The 17880-nt window shown below is 33.8% G+C and overlaps 1 protein-coding gene across 3 annotated transcripts; it reads left to right on the top strand.

The window, feature by feature from the left end:
* Window positions 1-938: 938 nt before the first annotated feature.
* Window positions 939-17490, top strand: LOC119069317. Of its 3 annotated transcripts, XM_037173370.1 has the most exons (9): window positions 939-1313; window positions 5210-5386; window positions 5791-5892; window positions 6909-7064; window positions 7154-7190; window positions 7268-7417; window positions 11856-12092; window positions 14405-15247; window positions 17370-17490. In XM_037173370.1, the coding sequence occupies exons 1-8, from the start codon at window positions 1308-1310 to the stop codon at window positions 15139-15141; spliced, it is 1602 nt and encodes a 533-aa protein (XP_037029265.1). In that variant the 5' UTR covers window positions 939-1307; the 3' UTR covers window positions 15142-15247; window positions 17370-17490. The 3 variants fall into 3 exon arrangements, with proteins under 3 accessions (XP_037029265.1, XP_037029266.1, XP_037029267.1); XM_037173371.1 differs by lacking the exon at window positions 5791-5892; XM_037173372.1 differs by lacking the exon at window positions 14405-15247 and having other exon boundaries at window positions 941-1313.
* The last annotated feature ends 390 nt before the right edge of the window (window positions 17491-17880 follow it).

Here is a 17880-nt window from a genome sequence, read left to right on the forward strand (position 1 = left end):
TACTATTCGTACCACGGGCTAAAAGTCTTTTTTAGCGTATTCGATTCCAGACCTCGCCTTCGACTCTGTCTGGAAACTTCTCACACGCTAAAAAAGACTTTTAGTCCTAGGTACGAAATGTACTATTATGTGTCAATGCAAAGATAAACCCAAACTCCCTCTCCAATGCAAAATAATGCAAAATGTTAGTCTTACCACACAGAGACATATAAAAACTAATACAACAATACGACAATAAAGCAAAGGTTGTGCTAGATTAGAACCTGCAGAGAAACAGTCGGATAGACCTACCAAAGATTTCGACAATCGTTTAAGAAGGATGATGAGCTTTGGGTAGTGTTCTTCCATTTAGAAAAATGCATGAAATACATGAAAGGACAAAAGAAGTAATAGATTCGAATTTTATACTAGGATATACTCACACATATGTTACCCATGAACCGCAGCAATTAAAAATAAATTGTAAATTGTATCAAATGACTGTCATTTATAAAGTAGTACACATCATCATTCTGTAACGACTCAATTGCTAATTATAATTATTTTTCTCAACAATTTATTATTCTAATCATCATAAAACGCAGATATGTAACAAGCTACCAATAGCATCGTCTACAAAAGAAAAAAAATTAAATAAAACGAATAAGATAGAATTGCATAATGTCAGACGACATAAATACAATTAAATTTAAAATTATTAATAAAATTGTAACAATTCAATTGACGAACGAATGCACGCGAAAATCAAGAGCAAAAACTGAAAAATTTATTTTGAAATAAAAAAAATCATCTCAATGAAATAGATCAATATATAAAAATGGAAAAAGCTATCCGATCGTATGGGATCTGTTGTGCGTATATATGCTTTCTTCGAACGACGATGGACATATGGAGGGGTGATTGTACTCTTGTTTATATACTTACTTTATAAAAGTGTGTCATTTTATTACTGCTGAAGTCTTGATGAAAGCGAACGTGTTATAGGTGCGCGAAACGGTTAACCAGACACAGCTTTTGATGATATATAGTAGATTTTATACCGTTGTGTTTATTGTTTTAATACACTGAGTGCAAAATAAAAAAAAAGTTTCCTTTTGATAATATATAGTGCAATATCAAGGAGTGCATTGTCCTGTTCAACGTTTCCACTTTTTCTTTATTGGATTGTGTATGAACTGTTTAAATTTTGTTCAACTCTAAGATGCATTTTAGTGATCTGTGATAAATATTAGCAAATTATAGCAAAATTCAAAACACGTATTTGATCATACCATCGTAACCGGCTGTAAAGGAATAACATAGCAAAAATGAATGTAAGTCGTCTTGTATTATGCTTGTCCATTTGGAATTTAATTTTGTTGATTTAATTTTCCTATGGCTTCAGAGAATGAAAGTTGTTTCGCCTGTTGCATGATATTGCACATCATGTTGAGTGTGTGCATTAAAATGCGTATTTTAGCCGAGATTATTGCGATTACGTTAAGCACATTACATATCAATTCAATAAACTATTTCGCTAATAATAATTTAGCCATATGACGTGCAGAGTGTCGGCTTCCGTGAGATCGCGGTAATCACATAGACAATTGAAACAAGAGAATTTTTCGTTAATTTATTTATTTGATACAATTTGTGCAATTTCTTTTATTTCAAATTCTCGTTTCAGTTTGTACATTGATTCAAATTGAACGTAGAACAGTAGTGGATGAATGTAGAATAATAAACGGTGTGAGTGTACTCTGCACATATATCCCCGATGCATTCGCATCCGCCTTATATTTCTTCAACTGGTGACTCTTCCTGAACGGCAAGCGTATCATTAAATCTGTTTCTTATCAATGGGACAAATACTCTTTAGTAAAACCGATCCAATGCGACGGCGAGATTGGTAAACACAGAAGATATTTCCAACATTTGTCTTGTTGATAGGAAAACTTCGTTGGCCGGTAGAGACGCCGCAAGCTTTTCAGTACTTTCATACTTTGCTGGTGAAATATCATAGCAGTGAAGTTGGTTCACAAGCAAATAGATCACCGAAATCAGTAAATCTATGATGAAATGTACTAAAAATGTAATAGATTCATACAAACATCTATTACATTTTAACGTTAGTTTCCAAACAGCATTTGAAAGTAGTATTTACATTGTCTGTTATGATCTATGCAAAGCATAAATTACCAGCAAAAATTTACACGATGTACCAGATGAATTTGCAATGTTTTACATGCAGATACCATTCAACCATATTCAGCTATGAGAACAAGGGTGGTGATTTCTTAGTTTTCAGTGTCAACTAGTACGTAGTCCCATATTCATAGGCATGTGCTGTTTGGTAATAGATTTTTTTATTCTATTGGATTTCTAGTACATTTCGTCACAAAAATAGAGCGCAAAGAATGAAGTACTGAAAAAAATTGGCACACTCCTACAGAGGCCAGCTATAGCTTCATATATAGCAGAGATTAGCGGAAAAAATAAAGTTAGGGTTTGTTCGGGTGCCATATTACATTAATAGCGTAGGGCATGTAAGAAAAACATGTAACTTCAAAAATACATAAAATTGCTATGACTTAGCCACTAACATCTACGCGCATTTTCTAAGTAAGTTCTATGGATGATTAAATGTTGAGATTAATTTAAAAATGCTTTTATCAATTACAATTCAGTTCTTTACATTACAGTCGAAACTTATCACGTATATACATGGCATTGAAAAGTATTCATCAGTTTGCTAACCTTTTTTTACATCAGTTTGTCTACCTTGTTGTCAAAGTAGATAACAACTTTAAAAAATGATTTTAAAATCCTTTACATTTCATTCGGCTACCTTTGTTAAAGATGGTACAAAAGCTACGGGAAATAGCAAATATTTCTCACTCGGAATGAAACGATCCAAACACAATTTAATTGTACAAAAAAACCAAATCACCGAAAATTTCTTTCGGCTGTCTAATTTAAATAAACCGGATTCAACCATCAATTTGTTTGTAAAACCAAAATCCTCTTCTTTTTCGCACATTGCTGCATAACATCTCTATACCATCGATCATAAATCATGGTGCTATTGAACTTGTGCGTGCGACACGACACACGAGTGTTATCTTGTGTAGGTCTGTTTAAAACATCGCATATGACACATGTATTTTGTCTTCTTTTTTACCAATAAAAGAAGCCTCAAAACGTGTCGTCTTCTTCTTTCTTTCAATATCGGAGAAAGTTACTTATTAAATTGCCGATCATAGTATGGCATTATAAAAATGTTAAGTTAATATGACGTTGGTGTCTATATATAATACGCAATACCATGACATTGATAATTTGTTTATAATGAATGATAGAGAATAAATTAAAATTTCATTGACTCTCGGATAATGTGTGTTTAGACTATGTTTAATGTTCCAATTATTGAACGTCGGAAATGCATTTTGTTTTTGTTAGACTGACTGTAGGACAATCATAAAATCAATTTTGTAATTTAAGTAAATTTAATTTACAAACATCATTGATTAAAAAATGCCAACAGAATTGTTTGTAGAGAATTTTTTCTTTTTGATTTCGAAAGAAAAACTTTCTTTTGCATAATAGACGATATATGTGTTGTGGTATTTACATTTTATGTTAAAACTTTGGTCGTTGAGACACCACAGAAAATTGATTGATTTTAACACCTACGATATGGAAGCTTTATTGTTCTATATATTTGTGGCACCGATTGTGGATTTGTAATTTGCAATATCCACTAAACGTATAACTGTGCAGACAGAAATCACAAAAACTGTAGTCATCACAAGCATGAAGGTCTCGATGCAATTATTTTACATTTTTCCGTCTTTTACTAATTTTTAATTTTAATTAATGAAAGTACATGCAACGCAAATGTGCAGCCAGGCAGTTCCACTGTTAGTCATGTTTTACACAAAAATCAGCTCGTTTTACAATTAAAAGCAACTGATTCGAGTGTCAGTATAAATGTGACTGAATTATCATGATGGCCTCAGAGGTACAGTCAGAGGCAGTGAAATTTCAGCATGAATTTGCTTCAGCTGTTTTTCAGCTGATCCACACAAACAATCAAAACTGTCTGTACGCTTTTACCAAAGACAAGTATAAACAGTTCTGATTATATGTGTAAATCAGCTGAAAAACATCTGAAGCAAATTCATGCTGAAATTTCACTGCACCTGACTGTACACATTTAACTAAATGAAAATGAACAAGAACAAGAAAATCTTGCGTTACAAAATATAGAATATTTCAAAGAATAGACAATTTGCCCTTCTTTATCGATACATGTTCCCGTCCAATGTTTCTCCGTATTCTTAAATCAATTGCCCAGAATCAATCTACCAACTCTTTCAACGATTCGAGTAAAATATAACATTCTTTGAACGGCAAGAGTGTCTGCTTTTTAAATGCATGTTTCTATGCATTATTGAACGACAATCATATTTTCATATTCTTCACTATTCCAATGAAAGCTCGAAGCAGATCAGATTGAAAAGGAGACTGATTCTGGTTTCTCCGAAATCTGTTATGACCAACTTAGATCTGACGTGAAACTACCCGAATAGAGTTATCATGTTTCAGGTTCTTTGTGGAAAGTCATAAGGTCTGATCGGGGTTCGGTCATATTAGTTTTCGACCATTGTCAACCTATATTCTGACATTAAATCCTATTCTACCACTTTTCTATCGTAGATTAATTTCAAAATTTCTTGTCTCACAAAAACATCAATAAATGAACAAAATAAAGAGAAATTAATTTGTAGAAAGCGTTAGTAAGCCAGATTATATAACTACATAGTCAGTCCTCGACACCGGCTCTTAACAATCACATGTCACCTCATCTTGTAATCTTCTGAAACAACCCTTTTTTTGGCAGTGTAATAGAAAGAAACGTGAAAAACTTCGTCGCAAGCTATAAATGGGAGATAAACCTTAGATGCCAAAAAAATATTTAGGAAGTTTACAATCCTTCTACCTTGTCTCGAAACCATTCTTTTCTTGGAAAATTCTATTGCTGTATAGACATATATGATAACTACGTTTACTGTCCTATCTCCTCCTATTATGCCACATTTAAGTTACGGTCAAATATTGCAAAATATTATCTAAAACATCGTGTTACATCTCATCAATCTCATTCATCTCATAAAATGCGTTATGCGTTAGTGATCATTCAAACAACATTCAATTTGTCTCATTTCAGATAACATGTTGCTTAATACTAGTATTACTTCCGTTGACGGTCATGTCATTACCAACCGATATAGAATTATCAATAAGTCCAGTTGATTCATATTACGATACAAATAGCAATAATCTTGAAGATGTGAAACGAACCAAACGAGCGGGAAGCTTTAATTTCATTGGGGCCATATCAAATGTAAGTTATGAAGACGTAATTTTTGGTTAAGTAAAAGAAATATTACTTTTCGATTGTAATGTATGTTTATGGAGTGTATATCATTTATAGCCGGAAAAAAAATAATGAAAGTGATTTTGTGATGTTGAACAATCATTTTACTCTTGTATGTCGAAAATCTTATACCTTAGTATAGTGTAATGCATAAATTATATGGTCAGAGTTGTGAATCACATTTTGTCGATATTTTTGAATGTTCATTATTCTTGCATCTTCACTTCACTTCATCCGAAAAAAAAAAACAAAAACAAAATCTTGAGATGTAATCGACTTTTACTTTCATCACATAAAAAATTTGAAATGATAAAAAGATGGCATTTTTTGGCAAATGAACTAAACGTAGACATATCATTGTACACATTTAGAGTATTACGTCATCAATTGGTAAAGCATCTGCTTCCATAGCTGGAGGTAGTAGTAGTAAATCATCAGGGGGATCGTCAGGATCAACACATGCTGAACCTCATGTAAGTTAATCATTGAACGTTTCATCACTAGGAAATTGTTGTTTTGATGTCATTATCGGTATAATCGTTGTCTTTGTTGGGCTTGGTAGTAAATCTTTTGGGTTCGAATATCGAAGCTGTACATTCGGTAGAGGGGTCTGTCTCTTAACATATTAGATGTGAATCAACACATTGAAAAAGTGAATAAGCATGATCGTGATATTCAGTTATGGACAAGACTTTTAACTGTAATCTAAGAAATACGAAGAAATCGTATTTTGTGCACATTTTGTTAAAGGTCATCGTGCTCTTCGTTGTAATCACACAAAATTTGGACCATAAATACCACCACTTGACGGTGAGATTGGTTAAATAAGCACACCTTTTCCTTCCAAGAGGTCAATTTGCTGAGTCGTCGTATCTAATCTACTAAATACCTCTAAAATGATACCTACAACCGAATACTAGAAACAGACTACTACGTCCACTTTCCATGGATTTCATTGCACTGTTAGTACGATCTACGGTCTAAGTTGATCAGTTTGCGTTTCAGCTACCCATAACAATGTCACAAATCAAACAAACGATGCAATGTTGACCAGCTAAAGCAGATGTTGGTCGCATGTAATAATCAATACTTTCGTAAATGTTTCGAGTCGAAAAAATCGACGAAAATTTCCCGGCGTTTACACAAAGCTGCCTTACATTTTTCCCCCTCACATAAAGACCTTTTTCTCTATTTGTTCCAATCAGTCGACCAAAACTCATTCCTAAAACCAATAACTCTACACTCAACGTCTACAACTTGAAGTTCTTTCGTTGATGCTCTTGATCTGTATTTCATTCAGATTGAAAGTGCAATGCATAATATGCAATGATCCTTGATACAACGGATTGACCTTTTCAATAAATATAAAAATTTACTTTTTCCATCCGAATGACATTCGCTATCATCGTCGAACAAAAGGAACAAATTTATAATTTATATTCTTAACAAAACCACAAAACATTTCCAATTAACATGCTTTTCGATGCAGCACAATGTTGATGTATCTCACTTCGACGGTTGGAAACTGAAGAAATCCATTTTAAATACACTTTTCGAAGCTGTGAAAGCTATAACTGGAGGTATAACGGCAATCAATGGCCAACTTATTAAAGGTAGCGGATATGTGATAAGCGCAGGAGGAAAGGTAAATTTTAACGAAATTCATCGCTTTGTGTGTTGGTAGGTTTTGTGTAATTAATCTCATTTTTATTTCTCTTTCAAATGTAAATGCAGGTAGTCTCAGCGTCTGGAGATGCTGTAACGAATGTCGGTATGTTGCATGTTCAATAAGTTTAATTTCAAACTTAAAATCTTTCGGAAATTTGAGATGTTACCATCAATTTATAGGAAAGAAAATAGCGCTGTCCGCGAAATTGATTGAACCACACAACACGAAACCGAATTTCTTAAAGTATGCTAGCAGTGCTTCAGCAGCATCATCAGGTTCACACTCATCGGGTTCGTCTTCTGGTCATGATTCAACGGGCCATGGTGAAAGTGAGTAAAAAAAATAATTTTTTTTGTTTAAATAATTTTTGGCATTACATGAGAGTGCACGAAGACAAAGATAATATTCATTTTAATGCAAATGGTTAAGGCATATAATGGAACGGTCGTTTTTACGTTTGATAAACTAGCCTTTGTTTGTATTAAATCTTAAAGTATACAACAGATTACAATTCACGGCTTAAATTGAAGCAAAAAGTAAGGCAATTTATGTTCATGCCGAAAAACATTCACCTCATCATTATTTGGATGTATGGAAGAGGTGAAGTGTTCGCATCATTGCATTCGGTATTTCACTGTTGTTTTTTAATTTGAAACACGAAGCTGTAAGAATTTATTGAATCAGCAATAATAATCCCAAAGTTTTTAGAATCGGGAATTTCTGAACAATGCCGTACATGCCGTATAGGGGCTGTTCACATATGGGTCAAATTAACCCTTTTTTGCGTGACGAAGGTGTCCCATATAGCAAGAATATTATATGTTAAAACTAATGAAGTAAAAGATTTTCTAACGATCTGCAGGAATTACTTATATTTGTGAAGTGAAGCCTATCAAGTCGTCAATTATGATGCCGAATTGCTTGGTCCGCATCGGGATGATAAAAGAGAGAAGTGTGTTTCGACACTTGAAACAAAGTAGCACTGTTTCGCACGGTTTACCCACATTTCCACAATATAATTTCGAGAATTGAAATCTTCCTGTTTCCCAATTATTCAAACTACTATTGAGCAAATGAATAATTAAAATGTCAAATTGGCGAATTATAAGAGAAAATGATAGTCTCTACGGCGGTTTCTGTTTTAAACTATCAAAAAACTTTTACTGAAATCATCCACCAATTTGAAACGGAGGTAAATCAATGAAATTTTATTAATCATATAATTCGCTAATGTGACATGTCGCGTTTCTGCATTTAACTGTTCAAGTGACATAAACAGTCATGATAAGCGAAACGACATTACGCAGCAGAAATGCCGCTGACAACATTGAATAATAAAACTTGGTGAAAATTATCGCAGAAAACTTAAGCAGCTACAATATAACCCGTTTGCATGCAAGAGGTTTAATTCATGCAGTTCGTTTTTTTTTTCTTCAAAAATGCGTCCAACGTTTTCTTGTACAAAGCCAAAAACATAGATAAATTCCAAGGCTGAGCCTCTCGATCGAATTTTTATTATAGCACTCCACTCCGATCTGCATTACGTATTAAAACTCAATTTTTGTTGTTTAAAAATGGAAATTAAAAAAAATATTTTGCATTTTAAACAAGGCATAATTGTCGTAACTGTTTTTTCTTCTTCTTCTTCTTTCCTTACAACTCAAAATAAAATCGTCGCTTCACAACTGGTCGAATGACTTTCAAATGAAAGTAATTTATTTGCTTTGAACAGAATTTAATTTGATACACAAAGCATCTTCGTGATGATGTTTTCATTAGAGTTCAACGGTCTAATATATAGCAATCGAAAGTCAGCCGACCAATAGTATATACACGTGACTATGTGGAGACAACTATATAAGAAATAGTATTGGTTTGTCATGTCTTTAGTTTGGTTGTAAAATACCTCATAATACCACTAAGGCGAAAAATTATGTTTTTTTTTTGGGCATCAATTCACCACATTATCTTACGTTAATTCTGGAGACTTCTAGCTCTGGGTAAATCTGGTGTTGGGGTTTATTTATCGGCCACAAATGAAAGTGTAGTGAATTATATCAACAAAATTGTTTGTTGAGAATATTCCCTATACTGTTCCAAATTCGTAGCTGAAGTGATTCCCAGTAAGACTGTTCTATTCTAAAACATTCATTAAACTTGCGGTTATGTGAAAAATGATTATACCTCGTACACAGATTCTACTTTAACTGAAGCATTGTATCGGGCACTGTAACGGTCCACCTCCAAAAATAGTTTAGATTTGAAGACTTTCTAATGCCTTACTGACCAATTATATCCATTTTCATAACTTCGATTTACGCTTGCTGAAAACAGTGATTGTGATAGTGAACGACAAAGAAATTAATGTAAATTATAAGCAAAAATTTATTGCATAATTAACATCTGAGCTTAATGATAATCTTTTTTTTTCGTGTCTGCTGGGATAAACAGGTAAACTTATATGCAATAAACATGTTACAGCGAACTCGTCAGTTGCATTATTGCATGCTATTTTGCGCTGAAAACATTAATTGTTATTACAGAAAAAAAAAGTTGAATATTGTGACAATTACGAGTGCAACTGGCCACAGCGCATTTGAAGTGATAATTATGGTTGCTGGATTTTGTAATGTGTTTGTTTAATGTGGTGCGATTTTAATTAAATACGAGCGAGATCAAGAAAGCGCAGTTCAAAGTGTATACACCTTTTTAGAGTTGATCTTTTTTTTGTCATAATAATTAAACCGAAAGTCGTTAATTCTACTCAAACATTACGTTGTGTCGATGTTATGCTGTTGCTAATGGACAAATTACTTTAAAAAAAAAAATTGAATGCGAAAACGGTGTAACTCATTAGCGAACAAAATATTGGATTAATTTTTCATGATAAATAAAATGTGTAATTAAGATTTATGGATTGCAAAAATTCCGTTTGAATTATTTGAAAAATTATTAGCAGATAAAGTTGTCTATTTATAAACGCCCGGGGAAACAAGTTTTTATTTATTGGGAGAACTTTAAGCATTTTCTAAGTCTTTTTTATTTGAATTTCTATTGACTTGATTTTCTGAGCGTTAAAATATTTATTATTGAACGAAACTGTTTGCTTTGAAACCCAAAAATCAGTTTTTAATTACTTACGTAAAAGATGAACAATTTCAGGTAGGACAGAAGGCACTGATCAGTCACTAAATCCTGACACATCAATAAATCAAAATGTTGGACTTCAATTTCATTACGTTCTAATCTGATTATTAAGAAAAATTTCGCTCACAATAAAAATCACGCTATTCCGAAACGTATGCTTTTGGTTTTGTCAGACTACGCATTGACTTAGAGTCACTAAGTCTTTTTGGAGGTAAACCAAATCCATATACAACTCCAAATTTCCTTTTTTCACGACTCTCAGAAGCAATATTCGATTTTTCTTTTTAAATTTAGGATTCAATCTAGCGTAATTGTCGTTACAAATAAAGCTAAGTTCTGCAGCTAAGCTTAGACACCACAAGCGTATTATCAGTTTCATGTTAGGGTCTTTCACTTATTTCGATCTAAGCATTTCACATTTCGTCTAAGCACAGAAAATCTACTACTTCATCATTTTAACTTACATTTTGGTATACGATCAAATAAGGTCATAGCTTCTCCAACTGTTTTAGTTCCTGTTGTATTTGACTAACGGAAGTTATTAGGCATTTCGATTGAATCTTTTGAATCATCCAATTTTGCTTTACCGTCACAATTATAAAACTGTTTCGATACTTTCCATCACCTTCATCGGTACCTTGACACCTCAATTTACCAAGCGTCGTTAGATCTTCTTTTCGAGTTGTTAATGTATTTTATTCATAATGTCTGTTTGGTTGCATCACAATTTGAAAATTCTTTTCTGTTTCTTATAGTGCCATAACCGAAGCTATACGTTATCCTTGTATAACAACATGTCTCTTAACTCGACTGATATGTTTCATATCAATTAATAAAATAATTTTTTAACCACATGTCCTACATTATAGTGTCAACTAACTTATCAAATTCAAATTTTCCGATCGTATTGATCGCTTAAATGTGTTTGTTATTTGTAGAAGGAGCGCCATTTTTACCAATTTCATTCAACTTTCAATAAACAAGTTTCGGACGTTGTATCTCGTCTGGCTATTTCATTATGTGTAATAAAAATGAGTTTTATATCAGCGAAAGCAATAGATTGGTATGGAAATACATTCAGTATTCATTATCATTATACACGGAGCTGGTGTTACTCAATTAATTTGAAATAAATAATCTCAGATTATACTCCTAGAATTGGCACCTAAGACCAAAGTCATTTCCTCGTCAGAAAATCCTTGGATGAAAGCTACCAATTTGATTGCTTCTCGAGTGGACCCTCATGGAAATTTGTAATTGTTAGGAGGCAAATTTTCATTTACAGACTCTTTCAGCTCAATGTTAAAACAAAAGAGAAAATTGAATAAATGCATGAAAATTAAGTTTCATTTCAAATCACAAAACAATGAAAAGTTGAATTGATTCTGTAAAACAGCTTTTGGAGCTGACGTGACCACAACGATTATGGTGATTACTTGTATCATTATACTTGTATGTACATTTCATATTCCTAATATGATGCATTACATTCGATCTTGTTGTTTAATAAAATCCAATCATAATGAGGTTGCTCCAATTTTTTTTCGAAAAATAAAATAAAAAATAAAATCGTACGACCACGAAAGTCGAATAATTATTTTATTTAAACACTTGTTTTAGGCTACGCTAATTATGAAATACCAACCGGTCATGTAAGTTATGGTCCACCAGAACATTCAGCCGGTGAACCATTGTCACAACCGTCAGCTCCATCTGCCCCGGCTCAACACGTTGACTTGGCTGCAACATATTTGCCAGTTGCATACGATCAAGGTTATCACGCTCCAACATCTGGTCATGGTGATACCAATTATCATACACCAGTTTCGTCATATGGTCACGGCACAGATGGTAAAGGTAAATATTTTTTTTTAATTTTTGTTATTTTATTTTAAATGGCTAAATGATCTCGTTTCTTTCCTCGATTTTTGAATTGGTAGTCTAGTGTGGTGTTAACATTGAATTTTCTCCTTGTTGTTTAAAGTAAAAGAGAGTTTTTGTGTGTGGTTGCCTAACCAACGATCGCTGGTGTGATGTAACATGCTGCAAAATCTAAGATTCATATCGAATATATCTTGGAATTTTATTCCGCTTTAAAACTTGATATCCATGCGGATATGTTATTCAGTTCTCTTTCGACGAATTTAATATACAAATTCATAGGCGTCGTAAAAAAAAAACTACCAATACCACGCTAGACTATTATGCACTTATTACTGATATTTTAACAGAAAAAAAACACATTTTGCTTTTCCATTTATATGGAATCGAAAGTGAAATTGATGTTTATATCAAATGTAAAATTGGTTTCCATTAATAACGAGTGGAGAGCTTTTTTGTGCATAAAGTAATTTGTGTTATGCAAACCATTGAACCAATTGCAGCTATCCACCTTATTTCGATTGACTAAGCGACACTATTTAAAGCAGTGAAGACTGTATTACAAACGCTGTAACTTTGGACTTATTAATGAGCAACAGAAGTTTCCTAAGCTATTTTTAATCGAAGTAAAACATTATTCTAAGCATTCAATGCATTCTACAGTATGCCTCGCGTACAGGTTGATACATAATAATAATAAGAAATGGACTTACCGACGTAAATCGAAACATCGTCATAATTAATTGACGGTATGACAAATCATTTGCATTGCAGACCACAGTTCGATTGATGGGCTCAACGCTCTTCAAGCAAAAGTGATCATTGTCGAATAGAGTACTGTGTAACACACTGTTAAATTTCAGTGCCCAATGTAGAGATGGGTCCGATTTGTTCAGTACCACTAAAATGGTCCGACTTTTTTTCTCAAACTTAATTGAAACAAATGTAACCAAAATGTAGGCACAACAGCTGCTAAAATCGATATTGGACGAAAAAGAATAAAGCTAATTTTCAAAAAGAAAATCCTCCAAGGTTTTCCAATGATTTTAATCGGATGCTCCATTCCGTTTTTACTAGATTGTCAAGTTTATCAATCTTCAGCATTTCCTAGTATTTTTTAGTTTTCAAAAATTTTCAAATGATTTTTTTTGGCTGGTGGAGGATTTTCGAGTTGATCACCACTCGATTACAAATTGCAGGCTGTCTACGAGGGGTAGATATTTATAGAAAATCCTTCGAAAACTATGAAAATATTCAAGAAAATACTTAAAGTTTAAGAGGAAAATCCATAAAATCGATGTAAATTCTTGGAAGTCCAGGAAAAATGGTGAAGAAAATCCTCAGAGAATTTTCTTGGTGGAAATCCCTCGTCAACGAAATTAACAAATATCTGTCCCTCGCTTGTAAAGCTTCTTCTACGGTGAGATGTAATATTTTCATGTTGAATGCGGGTGTCAACAGTATATAGACTTGAATATAATCGGGTTGATTACTGTTCTAAGCGATTTGGTGAAATTAATTCAGTGAATTTTTTCGAAGTTTAAATCGATTTTCACTTCTTGTCGTTCGGATGCGACGATACTAAACTGTTTTTCACATATGTTTGTTTACTTTACCGAACCCACAAAGTTTACCGTTATTTTGTTTCATTCTCTCTAATTTAATTATCTTTGAAATTTCTATCACTCTAAATTTTTGTCTCGACATTGATATGTACCATTGATAGATATATCAGATCGTGTCACGCTTATTTCTCATGAGAATTTTTTCTCCAAATATTGTTTGGTAGAGCGTTGTAGTACTTTCCCCAATCGATTCATCATATCCGGTTACATGTCTTTAGAGGTGCTTCGCTTAACCTGTATTCGGTGTTGCAGCTTTTTAGCTAAGGCAACAATATTTCATACAATGCTAATTTGGCGCCGTATCGATCCATTCAATTGCATAATTAATGTAATCATCAACACTTTCTTGCTGGCTGCATATATTTCCTCTGGCTTGGCGGAAGCTCATGTTTCCAACATACGGAATTCATTTTTAATAATTCATTTAAAATACAAATCCGAGCGAATTAATCGCTTAGTTAAACAATGCAAAACAACAGTAAAGACGGTAAATGCACAGTTTCTGACCGAATGACTTTGTTTGTGTTGCGTACATTTCCAGTTATTGTCTTGAGTGCATTAGCATTTTGTTTTCTTCTTGCTTGCACGCAAATTAAATTACAAAACTAAAAAATCGTTTAAACGAACAACGTCTTAATAAACATTTTTATAATTTTATTTTAGTCGAACAAAACAAATACACAAACGGACCATCACACACGAAATCACAATCACTTAGTCATGCAGCTGATGCCCTTAGAGATATATTAAATAAACTTCCAATACATCACACGACCTCTTCAGACGACCATCTTCAAAATGATGTTACTGCTGTTGAACATAAACCAGAGACTCACGACAATAACGTACCATTTGAACCGTACGAAATCCCCCCAGATCCTATTCCACAGTTCAAGCCCATCAAGCAATTAGTCACTTCGTACGGCGTTCCCATCCAATCCCCTCCAATTGTAACGACTCATACCCAGACCATTACAACGGCATTCGGAGCTCCACTTTCTGACTATCAAAAACCAATATCGTTGGTCGATAGCAGCTGGAAAAATACTCCCATTGGTCCCGGGTTTGAGCCGGGACTCGATATTTACCATTCGATGACATTGAAATTGGGCAACGATCACAAACATAAACAGCAATACTTACCTCCTCCCCATCCACCACAGCACACATCCTCCCAATATCCAAATGCACATTATTATGAGATGTACGGAAACGAATTAGTGAAGCGACAGACTAATGTACAGCATTTAAATAACGTACAGAAAATGAATGTACAACGAACTAATATACAGAAAATACGCAAACGTGAGCCGGACTTCGAAATACAAAAGTCGGTGGCATACGAATTGAAACAACCGGCGCCACAAAAACTGTTTAAAGTGAGACGACATATCGGATGAATGAAAAGGACTCAACATTTTGTGTACCTAAAACAATACAGGAGACTGATGGACAAACTAAATAATATTTTGTAAATATTTGTATTTTTTGCGTGCGTGTGACAAGGTAATTGATTTAATTTTAGAACACAATCACTGTAACGCTTAGACAGACAAGACATACGAAAAAAGGTATTTTGTAATGGTGGAGTTGAAAACATTCGGCGGAAATGAAACATTTGTACAAATATCGACATACATTAGAGGAAACATACATTCAACGCCAATTTACACCAACATAGAACTTAGTAAATATAGTTTAACTTCATGGCCAAGGCATATTTTAGTGAACTACTTCTGATGTACTAGATTCTGATCGTATTTTCTTTTACTAAATCCGGATATATACAAAAAAAGTATTTATGGAATAACATTAGACGAGGCTTAAGGCCCGTCATTGGGAAATGACAGGACAGTTTCCCGAAAATGTATGTAAAATTTTATCACAAAAATTCACCGAAAAAATTCAAAGAAACTCACCTCTTATGCTTTCCATTGTATTCGGGCATAGTCTCTTTAGGTCGCCAAGGCATATTTGAACACTAAAACACTTTTTACTCGATGCAAAAACAAAGTCTTTTTTTGTTTTGTCGCGACAAAAACACAGAAAATATTTCGACACAACTGTGACACTCCGCTACTATAAGTACTAGAATCAATGTTTGCTGTGTTCACTTCGGCGGTAAAATATTTTCATTCAAAAAAGTGTCGGACATATTATAAAAATCATGAAACAGTTGACAAAGGGTAGCGTATACATTTAATAATGCTCATCGACCATTTTTTAAAGCGTTACGAGAGCTCAGCGGACATTCTTTCAACGATGGGAGAGCATTTATTAAAAATTGAGCCTCTCGTAAGACTGCGCTGAACGTAAATAAATGTTCGTTTCTCTTTAGTAAGCTAAGAAGACTTCGCGAAGTCTAATTATGCCACCTCTTTGAATAAAAATATCGGCTGAGTTCCAATAATTCTCCGCTGAGCTTTAACAAACCTCCGCTGAGCTCTAATAATTCTCCGCTAGGCTTCAGGAAGTGTCCGTTAGGCCTAAGCAAGTTGCATGGAGGCTTAATGGAGCGAATCGGACACTCAGCGGAGATCAGCCAAAGCTAAGTGGAGTCTTATAAAATCATAGCAACAATTATTAGGTATCCGCTGATGCTTATTGAGTGTTCGCTTAGCTTCATTGCCTTACTACAACGTGCTAAGGTCTGACGAACTCTTACTGAAGCCTAGCGGAGAATTATTAGAACTCATTAGAGGTTTGTCAAAGCTCAGCGGAGAATTATTAGAGCTCAGCGGAGGTTTGTTAAAGCTCAGCGGAGAATTATTCGACCTCAGCCGATATTTTTGTTCGAAGAGGTGGCATAATTAGACTCAGCGAAGTCTTGTTAGCTTACTAAAGAAGTGGGACAGGTTACAATTTTAATAAATGTCTACCATCGTTGAAGTGTCGGACACTTTTTTGAATGAAAATATTTTACCGCCGAAGTGAACACAGCAAACATTCATTCTAGTCCTTATAATAGCGGAGTGTCACAGTTGTGTCGAAATAATTTCTGTGTTTTATCGCGACAAAACAAAAAAAAATCTGTTTTTGCATCGAGCAAAAAGTGTTTTAATGTTTTAATATGCCTTGGGGACATAAAGAGACAGTGCACGAATATAATGGAAAGTTTCATAGGTGAGTTTCTTTGAATCTTTTCGGTGAATTTTTGTGATAAAATTTTCCATACATTTTCGGGAAACTGTCCTGTCGTTTCCCAATGACGGGCCCTAACTGTAGGTGATTTTCAAATCATTCGGCTGTAGTGGGCGAACTAAATACCCAGAAGCTCTCAGCAAGTTTTAAATGATATAACCAAACATCGGCTCTTTGCTGCTTTATTTCAGGTGGAAAAATTGACGAAAGTAAGAAATAATTCGGGTTAGGTAAATGTGATGGGGAACTAGTGTCTTACTTTGAATTCTAAGTTAGCACATAGTACTCGCTGGATTTGTGTTGAATCAAAAAAGAAAATGTATTTACCACAACCGTCGAAAGATATGATCTGTGCTTTCGATCACGAAACGAGGAGACGTCGTAAATGTATCCGTAGCTCTACGTTAAATCTTTATAATTGAATTTGTGTGACCCAGATTTAACCTTTTGATGATTTATACTAATCAATTTTTACGTAATTTTCCAGATACTCAACAATATGTTAAAAAATGGTGATAACCTGTAACGGGACACATAAACGAGGATTATATTTATAATTTGAACTTAAGTCTTATTTTCTTCTTTGTCAATACTAATATTTTGAATGATACATTTTCTTAACGTTAAGAGTGTGAATCTAATTGTAGAACACAGATCCTACATGATGTCAATAATCTCGATACTCTACAACATTTTATACTGCCTGTTGCGTATTCTAACACCTAACTATAGGCTACGTTAGAAACCTTTTCTCCATTTAAACGAATTATACAAGTTCCACTCACTTGAATTTATAATGTTCCTTAGACTTTGAAGTACTAGATTTGGTTTTTACTTAGAACAACTTGTACAAATAAATTGTGCTCAGCATTCAACTAAATCTAGTACTTTGAGTCCAATGCATATAGAGTGGATAATATTAATTTGATAGAAATAACAGAGCAAAAACTCGAAGAATGTTTCTGAGATAATTTGGTTGGCTGTATCGAGATTATTTC

This window comes from Bradysia coprophila, assembly GCF_014529535.1.
Source record: "Bradysia coprophila strain Holo2 chromosome X unlocalized genomic scaffold, BU_Bcop_v1 contig_26, whole genome shotgun sequence".
Classification (NCBI taxonomy): Eukaryota; Metazoa; Arthropoda; class Insecta; order Diptera; family Sciaridae; genus Bradysia; species Bradysia coprophila.